Source organism: Staurois parvus, unplaced genomic scaffold, assembly GCF_062004578.1.
Source record: "Staurois parvus isolate SC_StPar_1 unplaced genomic scaffold, SC_StPar_1.0 ptg000694l, whole genome shotgun sequence".
In the NCBI taxonomy this organism is placed as follows: Eukaryota; Metazoa; Chordata; class Amphibia; order Anura; family Ranidae; genus Staurois; species Staurois parvus.
In genome coordinates, this window is record NW_028318490.1 from 2,053,215 (window position 1) to 2,071,789 (window position 18,575).

The window sequence follows — 18,575 nt, forward strand, 5'->3', positions numbered from 1 at the left end:
TTATGGGTGTAAAAGCAATCAGTGTAAAACAAAAAAAAAATAAATATAAATAATCTTCATCACCCCCCACAAGTAGTACAGTTCACTATGGTGACACTGTACTGCTAGGGTGACCGTATGTAAAAAAAAAAACCCATAATAATATAAAAAAAAAAAAAGTAAAAAAAGTAAATGTTTAAAAATTATAATTTTTTGTTATAAACTATTTTGGGTTATTTTTTTTTCACTAAAAACGATAATGGAACATATTTTGGCCAAGATTTATGATGAAATACTATTTATTTGCAAAATTTTATAAGAAAAACACTTTTTTTCAAAACTTTTGGACTTTTTCATTTACATAGCAAAAAAAATAAAAAATTCCAGTGGTGAATAAATACCACCAAAATAAAGCTTTATCTGTCTCAAAAAAAATGCAAAAAAATTAATATGGGTACAGTGTTGCATGACCGCGCAATTGTTAATCAAAGTGTGATAGCACTGAAAGCTGAAAACCGGCCTGGACAGGAAGGGGGTAAAAGTGTCCGGACTGGAAGTGGTTAAACAAGCTGCAAACCGGCTTTAGCAAGTCTCAGCACAACTTCAAACAAATCGAATGCCTGCTGAAGCCTGCTAGCTGTTCGTTTATAATGTCAGTCAGGACACCCTGTATGATCTATGTTTAAGAAACCTAAACTAGACCGTTTTAAAAACTTCAGGAAAACTACTTGAAGTCTTTTGAAAGTTTTACAAATACTTTTTAAAAGCTTGTTATACACACTGCTCCCAGGCAAGCTGGAGTCTTTGTGTTCTAGACCTCAATGACAAAAGGACATGTCAAGTAGACTGATAAAGTCACTGGTAAGTTTGTTTTAAAAAGGACACATATCATTTATGTCAGGATGTCGCAGTCATATATTTACATTGTGAAACGCCTTGTGAAAATTGTTAGAGAAAGCTATTAATTCACATTGAAATTGTGTTTGAGTGTTACCATTCCTGAGGAGATATTGAAGCAATTAACCTCCATAGAGGTCTGATTATGTCAGTATTTCTGTGCTCAAAGCGGTACATTGTTTTCTTGTTCAAATATTTTATTGGTTTAACAAGAAAGAATAAACAGGACAATGGAGGTATACAATTCTCATACAAAAAATTGCTTAGGTACAAGATGTCAGGGGGTCGTAGGTTGAGCAGCGCAGTTGATGGGTTTAGTTGGAGGATTTTTGCGCTTAGTGTAGAAAGCATTCTAAAGACTTCTGCCCAGAAGACTTGGGCGGTTGGGCAGTCCCACCATATATGGAAATGTGTGCCCAGGTCTACACAGCCTCTGAAGCAAGTTGAGGGGTAATTAGGGGTGTACTTTGCTATTCTTGCTGGGACTAGGTACCAGCGAGTCAGGACTTTGTAGCTGGTTTCCAAGGCCACGATATTTTGCAATGACGCTTTAGTATTGGACCAGATGTGGTCCCAATCCGAAGGGTCGAATTGCCGGCCTAGGTATGTTTCCCATCTGTGTATGTATGAGGGTAGTGGTGTAGTGGTCGAGGTTGTGAAGAGGGAGTACAGGTATGATATGAGGCCTCGCCTATGGGGGTCTTTGTGGCAAGCCCGTTCAAAAGGGGACATGGTGGTTACTGGATTGGTAGCTGTAGTGTATGGAGCGTCGAAATGTTTCAATTGTAGGTACCAAAATATTTCAGAAGTTAGGAGTTCGTGGGTTTCACATGAGGTAAAGGGTCTAAACTTGTTCCTGAGCACGAAGTGACGGGTCCGGATAAGATCTGCTGAGGACCAGTGTATAAAGGTGTGTGGTGAGGACCAGGCTGGGGGAAAGGCTGGGTTTCGAAGATATAAGAGAAGGGGGTTATGTGGTGACTGAAGAAGGTAGCGGGATTTCAATTTATCCCAAAGAAGCAAAAAGTGAGAAGTAATGGGGTTTGTAACTGAACGGCGATCAATAGGTCTCAACCAGAGAAAGTTAGCTGTAGATAAGGGGTCACACTCTATAGGATTCTAGGATAACCCATTGCGGGGTTTCGTAGGCAGCGTGATATTTTGGTAATTGTGCTGTGTGCGCCGCTTGGTAATGTTTACTGATATCTGGCAGACCGAGTCCGCCATTAAGTTTGGGGCGATATAGAGTGGAGCGGGGAACACGTGGACGAACCTTGCCCCAGACATAGGAAAAAATGCGGTGTTGTAAGGTACGAAGGTAATGAGCGGGTACTGAGATTGGGAGAACTCTGAAGAGGTATAGAATTTTGGGGAGGATTGACATCTTCACGACTGCTATTCTGCCTAGCTATGCTAGTGGGAGAGAGGGCCATTTGGTCATAAGTGCCGTTAGATGAGCTAACATAGGGATGTAATTTCCCCTTCCCTTTCTTATCATGGTTTTTCATGCTCTAGCTTGTGGTTGAGTCCACTTGTTTTTTGATTCCTGTCAGGATGGCAGCTTTTGTATCGGAGATCTAGGCACCACACCTCTTATTCTGACTCCCCTTTCCCTCGTGTTCCCCCTTCCTTCCTCCCCCCCCCCTTCTCGTATCCCTTCTTTCTCCTTCCCCCTCCCCTTCTTTCCCCCCTTTTTTTTTTGTTGCTCCTCTTCCTCTGTCTTTCCCTCTGTGCCCCCCCCCCCTTCCGATCACCCCACAGGATTCGCGAAGGGTGTGAGGGGTCCCTCGCCCTTGACCATTGAGTAGGGTGGGATGGGGAGAATGTGGTAAGAGGGAATACCATAATTTCATGAATTCCTATTAAAAGTGATATGCACCTATAGGTGACATTTATTTCTGCCTGCACTGTCTGTATTGGTTTCACCCATGGCTTTTCATACATATGATAAAGTTGACAGTGAAATTAGAGCAGTGTTCTGCAGGGATGAACAGAATACATCAGTAAGACAGAATTAATTTAAACCGTTATTTAGAAAGCATAGTAATTTAACTTTTAAACATCTCAAAAGAAAGTGGAACATTATTTTCCTTGAGGTATACTTAGAATTTAAGTTAATTCCATGTGGACTACGTGAATGTGTCATCCCTATGGAGCACTTACACAATGACTGCTTTCTAAAAAGATGGAAATAGGAAGTGGTCAAACATGGACTATTTTTCATATTTTTTTTGGTACAACTTGTCATAGAGGAAGAAAAGATTCAATTAGCAGATCTAGAGGAGCAGTTGCGGAACAGTATTAAACTAGTCGATGAGTATCAAGACTTGGAGGAATTTAGTAAATGTAATGATAGATTACGTAAAAAAGTAAATGTCCAAAAAAAAACAAAAAGCAAGGAAACAGAAAAAGCGTCAAAAAGATCTTTGAGAGCGGCCAAATCTTTGAATTAGAAGGACGGAGAGGCAGAAGTAGATCGAGGAACAGATTTAGTAGACAAAGTGAAGATAGGGGGTCGTCCTGGTTCAGTTAAAAATAAAAACAAATTGGTCTCTTTTTTAGGGACACCCCAGGGAGGGGGGAACAGAGAGGAACAGGAAGGAACAAAAGGAGAAAGCGAAAAATGATATAGAAAAAGGCGGAACTACAGAAGGGAGAGATCAGAGCCAATCCAAGATGCAAAGTTATACTTCCCAGGATATCAAAAGGAATACCCAGAATCGGAAAAAGGAAACTTAAATGTCATCAATTTAACTGACTTCCCACTGACACCTGATCATTTATCATTGCTTAGCAAAGGTCTTGGTTTTTCACCATGTCATAAGTGAAACAAATTTGAGATCTATAAAGATATGTCTGTTTTTAAGATGTGTGAATTTTAAATTTATGTTTTGTGGTAAAAAAAACAGACACTGTGAGAACCCATCAATCCTCCGGGGACGTATATGGCCTGAATGAGGAAGAAAGGATTAACCCCCCGCCCCCCTTCAGGTCTATCTAATAAATCTACATTATTACCCAGCTTTGGTACAAATAGATACCTCCAATGATTTCTTGAATCATTTACAGCAGAGATACGAGTCACGTACTGGGAATTCATTGAACCGACCACCGACAATCTGACATTGGGGGAACGGTTAGCTCTGAAGAAATTGGGAAAGCTACCTGGATATATTTTCAAACCTAGTGATAAAGGGGGCAATGTGGTCCTCTGGCAGGAGAAAGATTATGTAGATGAAGTCTATAGACAACTTCTTGATGTAGCTTACTATGAAAAATGCAGCTACAATCCCTTACCGAGGCTTGTTGATGAAATTAACTATCAGATGGATATAGGGCATATTAAGTGGGACTGCTTACTAAAAAAAAAAATACAAATACCTTCATGTGGAGGAGTATAACATTCCCACTTTCTATGTTACTCCTAAAATACATAAAAACATCAACAAACCACCGGGAAGACCCATGGTCTCCGGGGTAGGAAGCCCTTTGGAACGAATAGGTAAATATGTTGATCAGTGAATCAAACATCTTGTGAAGGAACTCCCTTCTTTTGTTCTTGATTCAACAGGCATCCTATGTAGGCTCTCTGACTTATCCATTCCTGAGGACTGTATACTGACTGGTACAGACGTCGAATATCTGTAGTCGTCCATTCCTCATGCGACTGGAATACATGCAGGTATCCAATGGCTTGAAATTCACCATCCATTGAGTTGCTTGTTGAATTAATTACAATTTCTTTATCTTTGACAGGAAGTATTTTCACCAAATAAGAGGTGTGGTGATAGGAGCTGCATGTGCACTATCTTATGCATGTTTGCATCTGGGGTGGTGGGAAAGGGAGGACGTTTATACCCAGTTGGCCTTTAAGCTACATGCACTATTATGGATTCGGTACATTGATGATGTACTGGTGGTGTGGAGGGGAACAGTAGAACAGCATGAGAATTTCATTGTAGAATTCAATAGGAATGATACAAATATCTTACTTACATATAAAGTAGATCCTTATCAGAATGAGTTTTTTGACTTGCTAGTCAGTAAGTCTAAATCTGAACTGACTACTAAAACGTTTAGGAAGCCTACAGCTGGGAACACTCTCCTACACGCCACCAGTCACCATCCTTGGCATTTGAACAGAGGGATTCCCACAGGACAGTTCCCAAGGATCCGTAAGAATTTTTTGAATCCCAGAGAATTCCATGAAGAGGCAGTCCAACTGGGTAAGAGATTTAAAGCCAGGGGGTACCCAAACTGAGTCACCAAGGATGGCAAACAAAAGGCATGGCATTGAAGTAGGGAGGATATCCTGAATAAAAAAGGTGTATGTTCCAAAATTAAACAGAATCGTGAAGATAAAGTGGGTATTATTACTACATATGGTACCCTTGGGATCGCGTGCGATCAGTATTGGATAGACATTGGCCCATACTGGATGGTAGATTAAAGGAAATCTTAGGCCCTCGACCTAATCTGATTGCCAAAAAAGCTCCAACTATTGGAGATATTTTGGTTCATAGTGAGTACACTCCCACAAAAAAAACAAAATACTAACTTACCTTTTAATAAGCCAATAATGGGTATATTTGCGTGTGGACACTGCAGTATTTGTAAATATGTTGTTAAAACTAAAGTTTTTGAAAACTTTAACAAAAAACTCAGAAATATCAGCTACGCTCTTTTGTCAACTGCTCCAATAGCTTCATTGTCTACCAGATAATATGTCCATGTTGAAAAATGTACAAAGGCAAGACGAGAACGGAGTTTAGGAAACGGATGGGTGAACATCTGACCAGCAATTCCACTGGTGATGATAAATCACCAGTGGCTATATATTTTAGAGATGGACATTGTGGCTCCACTTAGAGATTTAAATGTTTGGTGATCTATAAATTAGAATTATCTGAAAGATGAGGAGACAGAGACAATATACTCCTCCAGAAAGAGGCTATGTGGAGAATCAAGTGCAACTATACCAGGGCTGTTGCACGCAGCATAAGTGAACATATCTACATTGGCAAGCGTACTGTGTGAAGCCATAGCATCAAATGCACAAGAGACTATGGGGTGAGAAATCTTCTACGGCCTTCTCTAACACCGCCTCCAAGTCCTTTTCAAAGGTTTTCATGTGTCCTACTTCTAAGGGAGGTAGTCCAACTTCCGACTCAGCTGGAGAAGGTGGAGGTGAAGGAGAAGTCTGGCATTTTTGTACTCTGGACACTGATGGCTGAATTAAAGTTTTTAGTTGTCTGAGAATTTCTGACATACAGTAGTTGCAGAGAAATCTGTTTGGTCAGAAAGGCTGTTTGTTGAATGTTTAAGATAGATCTATAATCAGATCCAGGGACCAGCAGTGCTGAAATAGGGTTCTGCCCTGGTGCAAAGAACGCAATATAATTTTGACCAGTTTGAGTGCTTTGCAACTTCCTTGTGCCTGGTTTTCCCCTTAGGTATCAGTAAAGGTATTCTTGAGTAGGGTGCAAAAACAGGGCAAGCATGTTCAGAGAAAGATACACAGTAACTCAGGTGTCTACCATCCTGTAGTGAAGATTTAATGGCAAAAGGGTGGCAGAAGTGCCTGATTACTTTATAAGGAGCACTGGGCAAAGTGATGGCAACAGTGTGATCAAGCTTTAAAATGGTGGAAATTCTACCTGTCACGTTGGGCATAACCACAGAAAAGTCTCAAGGTCTGGGAAACATAGGAATGGACCACAGCCCTGAACCTGTATAGCACTCTGTGGTTAACTGCGTACGTTGCACTAACTACCAAGATGAGTTCCCAAGCAGGATCCCGTGCCCAAAGCAACATTAAAGGCTATCCCCACAGCAGGGAGTCTCAGGAAGGTTCACAAAAGGTATTGCTGCAGTTGCACTGATCCAGGTACACCACTGATACTGTTACAATAGAAGTCAATGAAGAGTTGACTGAAGACATTTTAAGTAAATAAGAACTAGTTAAGCAAAGAAACTTCTCCATAAGGGAAAAGAAGTCCATCACCTACAGGACACTTACAAAAAGGTCTAAACGGAATGGGGAAGGGCTATAGGGGAACCTGCTGGTGTCCAATCACCTGCAGGTAGCAGCCTATAACCGAGGGTCTATCAATATCCAGCCTGTGTCCTGTACTCTATGATTAAGATACTTTTTTGTTTTTAACAGATTGGATAGAGTAGGAAATGGTTCAAATCCCTGTAAGGTTTTTGTGCCATCTCTGTCTCATTGAGATTTCCCTTCACCTTATTTCCTTCAGACACAACAGATAAGGAGAAGAATTTAAAAAAAAAACAAGACAGGATGTACTACCGCTCTTAACGTTCACGTTTTTTACTTTGTGCTCTTATCAGTATATTTGTTAGCAGTAACAAATGTATATCTTACAAAGTTTATTTCAATAAAAATTTATTGGGAAACCAAAACAAGATAGGGTTTCAAACCCCTTACTGTTCTATCCAAAACTAAAATAAATAAAACAAAAAACTTGGCTTCGGATTCACTTTAAATACCCTTATTTAACTGCCTGGTCCCATTGATCAATGTGGTCTCCAAGGGTGTTAAAAACAGGTGGGGACTGTATCTTTCATCTGGAATCAGCCTAACGATTGCGATACACAGGCTAATCTTTACAAGAAGGACAAATGATTTGCACATTGCTTACAACAACTGGGCAGGAAATACTTGGTTCAAGAGTGACTGAGTGCTCCTTCTGGAAAGTTTATGTATAAATGGCGCAACTTATTATTTTTTTTTCCCTCCCTCTGATACCTTGGATACAGAATAAGTTTAAAAAAAAAAAAAGAAAACACCTGGATGGTTGGAAAACAGTTATAAACGCACACCTGATGCACAGAAATAAATTGTGATCAGCTTACCTGAATGGAGCTGGTCATGGTGCTGAGAGCAAAAATAGTGGCACAATCCTTAACTGTGGACTGACTGTCAAATGCTCCCTGTGTGTCCATTAGGACAACAGCAACCTAGTTAACAGAAGTAAAAGCATAAAAGTTAAATAAACCTACATTCAAATGAAAAGGAAAAGTCTTCATGACAGCACTATATTATCCCTAAACAGAAGCAACAAACAATTGGTAGCAGAAGGAGCTCTCTCACCTCTTTACCATCTTGCTTCTTCATGGTGAAGACTTCATTCCAGATTTGAATGCCAGTGGTATCAGGTTCGGACCCCCCTTTCCAAGAAAAACCTGTGAGAGGTTCATTATCCTCTCCTAGCCAGTTCCTATGATTGCCATCCTTCTGTAAATGCACACGGTTTAGATAAATATATATTCAATTAAAAAGTGAGCACTTAACACATAAAAAGCTAGAAGCATTACCTGCTGGTACATATATCTCAGCATAAAATCAAGCAGGAAAGACTTTCCCTTACGAAAAGCACCAGCCACAGATACAACAACTACGTCCATATCACGAATGTGGTCCTGAAGAAGAACAGAAGCCAATGCTTCTTCATCCAGTTGAAACGAATGATCATCCTTTTGTACTATAACAACCTGGACTGGGCCAGGAGTAGATGGAGCCATAGCTGTGTGTACAGAAGAGAGAACACAATATCAAAACATGAAAACGGGGTAGTTTTCTAAACACATTATTACAGCCCAAGGCAAAACAAGATTGAGAAGTCAGAAGTAAGCTGATTACTTATTAAATTACATTATATTATATAGTGGTGGATTTACACTGATGTTTTAGCAGGCCATACACTGATCGAAATGCGGCTGGTCCAGAAGGGACTAGCCAAATTTTATCATTGTATTCCCGACCCCGATTAACAGGGGTTGATTGATTCATTGATGTTTGTTGAAGGGACATGTTGGAAAGTTTTTGGATACTCCGTGGCTACAGTCACTGATCAGTGTATTCTGACAGTGGCCATTGCCATTTTTAGAATACATTGTCCCCATAGGAGGAATAACTTCATCCACCTCGTTCATCCTGCTGGCTGAGTGAAAAAAAAAAAAAAAAAAAAAAATGAACAGACTGTTTTGATATGTTAAGCCACACAAGTCATTGCTTTCCTTAAGCCCCGTACACACGGGCTGAATATCGACATTTGGCCCGTGTGTACACCCGACTCTCCGACAGAAGCTGACTGAATGAAAAAAAAACCCAGAAGAGCTTGGGAGGAGCTTGCAGTACTAACTAATGTTAGTACAGCGATCTCCCCGCGAAGCTATTGTGCCCACCAGAACACACAGGTCAGCGCTGACAGCCAGATCAGATACTGATCGGACGCTGATTTTTAAGCTTGGCCGTCCGATAGAAGCTGGCCATTCGCCAAACTTCTGTTGAACAGGCGGGTGTACACATGGGCCGAATGTTGGGCGGTTTCTATTGAACCAGCCGATATTTGGCCCGTGTGTACTGGGCTTTAGAGGTTTTTGAAAGTATATTCAGTGATAGTCTCTTGCTGTCCTATCAAATGCAAGAATGTCCACAAAAGTTGGAGGAAGGTCTTATGACCTTTACATTCAATTTCAGCAAGTACAATCTAAGGGCGGTAAGAAGGGGGTAGAGATGCTGGTATGTGAAGGGGGGGGGACAAAGATGGGAGCGGAGATGCTGATGTGTGAAGAGGGGAAAAAAGATGGGGAACACAGATGTTGGTAAGTGAAGAGGCGGATAAAGATTGGGGCAGAGATGCTGGTGTGTGAAGAGGGGGACAAAGATGCGGGCAGAGATGCTGGTATGTGAAGTGGGGAACAAAGATGAGGGAAACAGATGCTGGTATGTGAAGAGGAGGACAAAGATGGCGCAGAGATGCTGGTGTGTGAATAGAGAGCAAAGATGGGGGCAGAGATGCTGGTATGTAAAGAGGCAGACAAAGATGGCGGGACAGATACTGGTGTGAAGAAGGGGACAAAGATGGGGGCATAGATGCTGGTATGTGAAGAGGACAAAGATGGCAGCAGAAATGCTGATGTGTGAAAAGGGGGACACAGATGGGGGGGCAGAGATATGTTTAACAGAATATTGATAAGGGGCACAGAATGATGGGCACTGATGATGAGGACATAATGATGGCCACTGATGAGGAAGAATGGTGGGCACAGTTGAGGATGAAGCTGTGATGGCGGGGAAACAGATGAGCTGGGCACTGATGGTGAGTGGACATTGATGGCAGGGGACAGATAAGTAGAGTACTGATCATGGGGGACAATGATGGTGGGGGACAGATGAGGAGCGAACTGACTGTTGAGGAGAAAACGGGTGGTGGGGGACATATGAGGGCAACACTGATTAGGTTGTTTTCAATGAGGGGTCTCTGCGATAAGGGATGCACTGATGAGGCGGTCTGTGAAGAGGGGGTTCTCTTTTGCGGAGGCTAGAAGGGCTTCTATGTCAATGATGAGGGGGTCTCCAATGAGGAGCATGTGATGAGAGGAACAGGGTGGAGGGGGTAACTGATGCATGACTAGCATGTAAATAAGAGTTTTGATGGGGCCTACGATATGGTGTTCTTGGGTCTATTGAGGAGGAAGTGTATTATGTAAGAGGGTCTCTGAAGGGGACTATGATGTAAAGGTTGGCTCTGATGGGGAATATTAAGGACTGTGATGATTTATTTCCTTATGATCCTGTTTATATCTATCCAGTGGAAGCTAAGGAGGCACGGGTGGAAATCTTTTGTATAGCTGCAGGGATATACAGGGTTAGACAAAAAATTGGAAACACTGTATGATTTGCAGGTGTGAAAGTGACAACGTGTTTCGTGCTGAAAGCGTGAGTGATGTAACATTCTTTTGCTTCCGCTGCGTGATGAGACACCTAGCTAACAGGTGGGAAGCCTCACTTTCATCATTCACTGTGTGTGCTGCTAGTTATATGGAGTCATGTCAGAGCTTACTGAGCTTCAAAGAGGGCAAATTGTTGATCCTGTCAAGACAGAGTCCTTAAGCTCAAGACAGACTTGAGCTCTGTAGTCGCTTTTGCAGCAGTTGTTTTCTTATTCCGGGTCACAGTCCTGCGCAATGTCCTTTTGTCTCTTTCGGTCAATTGACTGCACTCAGGCTTATCAAATGACATTGTCCCAGAAACTGTATATGCTGTCATAACCTTTGATATTGTACCTCGCGAAATGTCAAATAATTGGCAACCTAGTCACAGAGACACAGGCTAAGTAGACATCAACAATTTGCCCTCTTTAAAGCTCAGTAAGCTCTGACATGAGAGATGAGGGGGACATTGAGGGTGAGGGACACTGGTGGCTGGGTACACATAGGGGGCATGGATGGTAGGGGACAGATGATGGGGACACCAATGGCAGGAGACAGATGAGGGGGACACTGATGGTGGGGGGACAGATGAGGGGGCACTGATGGTGGGGTCCCTGATGAGAATTCTCAGATGAGAGGGTCACTGATGAGGGAGTCTATGACTGGGGGGGATGAGGGGAACCTGATGGGGAAGTCTCTGATGTGGGGATCACTAATGGGGGGTGATGACACAGGATGTGATGTCAGTCTGTGCATAACAGACGCACATGAAAACTGATGTCAACATGCATGAAAACTGATGTCAACGTACATGAAAACTAAGTTTAACTGGCGTCTCTGCAAGTGAAATCTGAGCAGCTTTTTCATCAGTTTTTATGCACCTATGGGGTGAATGAGCCCTAAAAGTGGGCAGCTGAGATCACATAGAATTTTCTTCACCAAATGACTTCTCTGCAGTTAAAAAACACCAACGCCAATATACAGCAAAAACTGTTAAGAAAAAAAATGAATGCAAGAATACAAATGTGTTAAAGAAAAAGACAGCATAAGGTGCCAAGTTCAGGATATTAACAGCAGCTGTAACACCAGTGCAGAGTTTGGCACTCGGGACAGGAAATACAGCCTCTCAGTCAGACTCAAGGCACAACGCTACCAATACTTTTTTTCTTTTGAAATATATAACCTGGCATGAGGCAAAATGGTGAGAACATAACAATGAGAAGAAAGAGAAGAATATAGAGAATCTAAGAAAGAAGTGCAAGAGGAAAGTCAAAACGCAAACTTGAATCTGAATAGCTGCATACAGAAAACCAAAATGGCTATAAACCTAAGCAGCCTTTTTCAACCAGGGGGGTGCCTTTAGGTTTCCTCAGGGGGGCTTTGGCAAAATGTTTAAAATTGCCCAAGAAACTGTATACAAGCAACCTAATGGATCAAGCCTGCCTTTTTGTTGCACAAAACCACAGATTTTCAATGTGCACCATTACAACCTTCCAGTGGCCGGCATCCTAACAACCAACAATGTCATCGGTTTATAAGGAGGATGTCGGATGCCTGTACAGCATCCTTGTTTGACACTCTCCATCAGCACTGGGGTCACATTAGCTGAATGAGGGACAATTGCAATACTAGTCAGTACCAGAGAGCAAAGGTGTGTTTTGCGTTGGAAGAATAAATCACCTCTAATGTTGGGTGTCCCATGTGTGAATCTTGCTGCGTTATGTAAACCTATTAGATTCCTTTTTTACATTTTAGAATAGGGTTCCCCGAGATTGTGCATAATGTTAAGAAGGTGCCTTGACTGAAAACAGGTTGAGAAACGCTGGCCTAAAGTATAACGGCGATACAAGGAAGCAGAAAAATAGTTAAAAACAATTTCATAAAAAACAGATTAACCACTTGCCCTCCTGAGGATTTACCCCCCTTAATGACCAGGTATCTTTTTGATACTCGGTTCTGCACTACTTCAACTGATAATTGCGCGGTCATGCAATGCTGCACCCAAACTAAATTTACGTCCTTTTTTTCACACAAATAGAGCTTTCTTTCGGTGGTATCATCTGTGTGCTTTTTATTTTTCACGCTATAAACAAACCAAAAAATTTTGAAGAAAAATTATATTTTTTACTTTCAGCTATAAAAAAAATATATAGTAAACTCAAAGTTAGTCATAAATTTAGGCCAAAATATATTCTGCTACATGTTCTTGGTTAAAAAATCCCAATAAGTGTATATTGATTGCTTTGTGTGAAAGTTATAGCATCTACAATCTATGGTATAGATAATGGAATTTACACAGCTTTACTTTCTGACTGCTCATCACATTTCTTGAGGTGCTAAAATATCAGGATAGTACAAACACCCTCAAATTACCCCTTTTCGGATAGAGGATACCCTAAGCTATCTGCTGAGAAGCATATTGAGTCCATGGAAGATTTTTTTTTTTCCACAAGTTTCTGTAAAATGACAAAAAGTTTTTTTTGTTTTTTTTTTTACACAAAGTTGTCATTTAAATGATATATTTCTTGCACAAGCCATGGGTATATCTGGAATTACACCCTAAAATACATTCTGCTACTTCTACCGAGTATGGGTATACCACATATGTGAGACTTTTTGGGAGCCTAGCCACATACAGGAGCCTGAAATCCAATGACCACTTTGAAAGCCTGAAGGTTCGCAACTTCCTCATTTCACTTCACTACCTATCACAGTTTAGAAGGCCCTGAAATGCCATGATAGCACCAAACCCCCCCCCCCCCCCCCCCCAAATGACCCCTTTTTGGAAAGTAGACACCCCAAGGAATTTAAAATGAGATCTCATTTTTTCTCACATGGTTTTGAAATATAAAAAAAGAAAATAAAAAATATGTTGTTGCTTTTATTCTTCATGTTTTTCAAAACCTTGTGGCAACAAAAGAGATCTGCAAAATACTCACCATGTAATTATCAAATTCCTTGGGGAATCTACTTTCCAAAAAGTGGTCATTTGGGGGGGGGGGTTGGTGCTATCCTGGCATTTCAGGGCCTCCAAAACTGTGTTGGCTAGTCAGGAAGAGTAATGAGGAAATAAAGCCCTTTAAAATCATGAGGGTGCTTATTGGATTTTGGGGTCCTGTACTTGGCTAGATTGCCAAAGCGTCTCTTACATGTGGTACCCCTATACTCGGGAGAAGTAGCAGAATTTATTTTGGGGAGTAATTCCACATATACCCATGGCATGTGTGAGCAATAAATCATTTAGGTGACAATTTTGTGTAAAAAAATAAAAATAAAATTTGTCATTTTCCAAAAACTTGTAAAAAAAATAAATTCTTCTATTGATTCAACATGCCTCTCAGCAAATAGTTTAGGGTGTCTACTTTCCAAAAAGGAGTCGTTTTGGGGGGTGGGGGCATTTTATGCCCAACATTAGAAGTTTATGCCACACATCATTCATTCTTCTAACCACCTGAAGACCAAGCCTTGTTCACATGAAAAAAAAAAAATCAGTATTTTTTGCTAGGAAATAATTTAAACTCCAAACATTATATATTTTTTTAAAGCAAACACCCTAGTGAATAAAATGGTAGCTGCTTCAATTTTTTATGTCGCATAGTAGTCACGCGGCGATTTTTCAAACGCAATTTAAAAAAAAAACACTTTTTTTTACTTTTAATGCACAAAAACAGAATATATTGGCCAATTGTTTGGTAACATATAAAAGATGATGGTATGCTGAGGGAATAGATATCAAACATGACATGCTTTAAAACTGCAAATGCCCCGTGCAATGGCGACAAACTGCATAAGTTTTTAATATCCATAGGCAACGTTTTAAAAGCCTTTACAAGCTACCATTTTAGATTTACAGAGGAGGTCTAGTGTTAGAATTACTGTCCTTGATCTGACATTCGTAGCAATACCTCACATGCATGGTAAAACTGCCGTTTCCATACTGGCACAGGGTCAACGCTCACGAATGCAGGTGCGCGCGTGCGCGCGGGGGGGGGGGATTCTTTTTTTTTGTCATTTTGATTTTTTTTTTAATTTATTTTTACACTGTCTCTTTAATTTTTTTATTTTTCTTTGATGGCTTTTAATGCTATCACAGGGAATGCAAATATCCCCTATAACTTACATGGGCATTGTCACATATTCTTTTTTGAGAATCTGGGGTCTATCAGACTCTAGATATCTCCTCTGCCCTTACATTATCTAATCAAACCAAGATCGGTGTGATCAGATGTTTTCCCAATTTACAAATGACGCTGTTTATATCCTGCAAAACTGAAGTGATGAAATGCTCGTAGCTTCTGATTTCTTAGGCTATAGAGATGATTGGCACCAATCTGGTCTCCAATCAGCTCTATGGTCAGCTGGCAGAAACACCGGCTGCATTCTCAGGTTCCCCCGATGGCATGGGACTGCCCGAGAAGGCCGTGGAAGACAGCGGGGGGCATTGTCTCCTGCTGCTTGTAAAATCAATCCTGCAGCTAATTAGCCACTACAATTGCTTTTACATGAAAGCCGATCGCCAGATGAAAAAAAATTATATCAGGATGATGCCTGCAGCTGTAGGCATCATCCTGGTATAACCATTCAAAGTCCAGTGATGTACCAGTACGTCGCTGGTCCTTGTTGGGTATATATGTTTTGTTTTTTTTTTGTTTTTTACATGCACCCTGTGGACTGAATGAAAAAAAGAGAAGAAATCTCTGCCAGAAAAAAAAAAAAAAAAAAAAGTGTGGTATGCCCACCATTAAAATATACCACCCTGCATCCACCTACTTCTAATGGTGGGCACACATTAGGTCACACGGTGCCACATGCGCCAGTTCCAAGATTGTACAAACGTCTAAATAGTGGCACGCTTGAATAAAAATTGTCCACGTATAAGTGGTACCCCATATGGAAAAAGGATGACACCAAGTCCCAAACTATCTTGCCACTACTCCCCATGTAGCCTGGGCGTCCGGGGGGCTCCATGTGACTATCTTTTCCCTCGTAAAACCGAAACTTATAAGTATAGCCTGTTGCCCTCTCACAGGTCTTCTACATCTTGACCCCATATCTGGCACGCTTGCTGGGGAGAAATTGTTTGAATGCAAGACGACCAGAAAAATGAATGAGGGACTCATCAACGCAGATTTTTGCTGGGGAGTATAGACATCTGTAAATTTTTGGTTAAGGTGATTTACGAGGGGCTGAATTTTGTGCAGCCGGTCAAATTCAGGATCACCTCGAGGACGACAGAGTGTGTTGCATAAAATACATTATACTCTCATATCTATGCCTGGCCATGGCAGCAGAGAACACGGGCATATGATGAATCGGCTCTGTGGACCAATACAACCACAATTCATTTTTTTTAGTAATGCTCATCTTGAGGGTTAGGCCCAAAAAAAATATTTAAAAAAATATATAAATTCAGAAACCGTAATGACTTTCCATGCGAATGGTCTGGCAAGGTTTGAATTTGGGTTGGCGGCGATACATTGTTGTGCATATAAAATGCTTTGATCCACAATCAATGCATACAGATCTTCCATGAAAAACAGCTCCAAAAAATCAAGGGGAGGAGTTAAATTTGCTATTTCCACCTGAATTACAGGTTGGGCAGTGAATGGGGGAAGTACGAGTGCTGCAGAATTTGTGGGCTGCCAATCGGGATTTGCAAGCACATCAGGAAGGATACTAGGGGCTCTACGGGCCTGTGTACGAATTCTTGGTGGTTGCAGGACAATATTTGTGCTCGCCACCGCACCAGCTTGTACAACATTTATGGGACTCGCCAAATCGCAATGCTGGTATTATTATTATACAGGATTTATATAGCGCCAACAGTCTGATCAGCGCTTTACAATATAAAGGGAGACAACACAGCAACAGTACAGTTCAATACAAGAGGGTTAGGAGGGCCTGATCCTGGGCACTTACAATCTAAGAGGAATGTGAAAGACCAGGGTGCACTAGGCCACTAGTGCTCGCCAGTTCACCAAAAGGTAGCGTGGCACTAGTACTGGCACTCTGCTGCATATGAGAATCATCCAAATTTACAGGCAAGTGCTACAGAGATCAGGCCCGATTCTGCGAACACTGCGGTTTTGTGTGCAATATATCAAGCGACTGTGACCTACTGACACTGCACTTGCTGGGGGAGAAGGGGGGGTAAGCGTAGGGGCTAAACGCAGGTGCTGGCAGGTGCCAGGCTGATCCCGCTAACGCTGCGTTTTTGGGGACGCTATACTAATGTGAACGCTTGTATAGTGCTGATCTGATCAAAGATATTGATATGTTCAGGTTTATTGTGTATTAGCATCTTCCTGGCAATCAAGGGGTTAAATGTGATTACTGGTGTACTGATGGGCAATCTGACACCATCTGGGAGGGGTGTGAAAACCATGGGAGCTCGAGTCACGTATTTATATGTGATTTTGTGCACCAGTGCTGCCCTGTAGCAGTATTTCTGCTATAGGGCGGTCAGGAGTCAGGAAGCAGTTACATAAGAGGTTTGTGTTACGGCACTGCGTAACTTTAACGGACAATTGAGCGGTCATGCAACGCTGCACCAAAATGAAGTTTACGTCCTTTTTTCGCCATGAATTGGACTTTCTTTTGGTGGTATTTGATCGCCTGTGTGGTTTTTATTTTTTGCGCTATAAAAAAAAGACTGATAATTTTAAGAAAAAAAAACAATATTTTGGATTTTTTGCTATAAAACATGTCTAGTAAAAAAATTTAAAAATCAAATTGCATCATAAATTTCGGCCAAAATGTATTCTGCGACATGTCTTTGCTAAAAAAAAAAAAAAAATCCCAATACGTGTAAATTATTTGGTTTACGTGAAAGTTATATCGTTTACAAATGGCGGTATAGATACTGGATTTTTTTTTATATACTAATAGTGGCAATCAGCGACTTATGGCGGGACTGTGGCAGACATTCTGACACTGGGGGAGAACTGACTTGGGGTCACTGACATCCACAGTGGCACCAATACAGTGATCAGTGCAAAAAAAACAAAAAAACACTGACACTGTACTATTGGCACTGTGAAGGAAGGGGTTAACTTTTGGAGACAATCAAAGGGTTAACTATGTGAGGGGAGTGTTACTAGGGGGCGGGGTGTGTAACTCTCTGTTACACACTGTTCTGGAAGGCTGAGCTCAGCGATCCTGGAACAGTGTGCTGAAAGCTGACAGGGAGGAGAGCTCCCTTGAAAACAATGCAGCCTTTCTCCCAGTCAGTGTTTGGTGCCAGTTGGTGTTTGGTGGCAATCGCCAGTCTCCGGCGGGTAATCACCGGACAGGACCCAGTGATTGACGCCTGTGGCCGCGATCAGTGCCGCGGGTAGGGCAGTCGCGCGCCCCCTACCCCGGAATGCAGGATCACGTTTATATACGTGATCCTGCGCACAGGGGCCGCCTTTTAGCAGTATATGTACTGCGGGTGGTCCCCTAGTGGTTAAAGAACCACTAAGTAGTGGATCTGCATGGATTTTTTTTTTGGAAAATAAGGATATTTTTTCGTGTCACTTTAGCACTCCCCTACTTTATCCAAAATAATAAGAAAAAAAGTTTTGGTTTGGTACTTAATATGCAAACAAACAATAGCAAATTAATATTTTATAGCTTGTTCTACATTATACACTAGAGGTGCTCAAGCCTACAGATTACAATTATGATCCTTACTAGGAGATCGGATCTAAGGTTTTGTAACTCTTGACATTGTAATCATTTTAATGTCTGTGTTAGATTTCACATTGGGAAAAAAATATATTGTATTTTACATCATTAGTATGAAGAATTACATAACCAAAAACTAAACTACACAGAGTAAAATAAGGCAAAGTGGCTTTGATTTAAATGCCAAAAAGTCTCAGCTCCTCTAAAATTAAAAATGTGACATTCATCACCGTAAAGATGAATCAATCACCGTAATTAAAAAATATGCAACAGAAAGATACAATGCTCAGCAT

At 41.2% G+C, this 18,575-nt stretch overlaps 1 protein-coding gene across 2 annotated transcripts in view; it reads right to left on the reverse strand.

Annotated features, from left to right (window-relative positions):
• Nucleotides 1–18,575, reverse strand: part of ATL3 (atlastin GTPase 3) — a 109,393-nt gene that overhangs the window by 47,103 nt on the left and 43,715 nt on the right. For both annotated transcript variants that reach the window (XM_089652793.1, XM_089652792.1), the window contains exons 2-4: nucleotides 8,215–8,423; nucleotides 7,991–8,134; nucleotides 7,753–7,857 (exon numbers count right to left, since the gene is read on the reverse strand). In XM_089652793.1, the coding sequence (XP_089508919.1) occupies nucleotides 7,753–7,857; nucleotides 7,991–8,134; nucleotides 8,215–8,421 (456 nt within the window). In that variant the 5' untranslated portion in view covers nucleotides 8,422–8,423. The remainder of the gene's footprint in view (nucleotides 1–7,752; nucleotides 7,858–7,990; nucleotides 8,135–8,214; nucleotides 8,424–18,575) is intronic.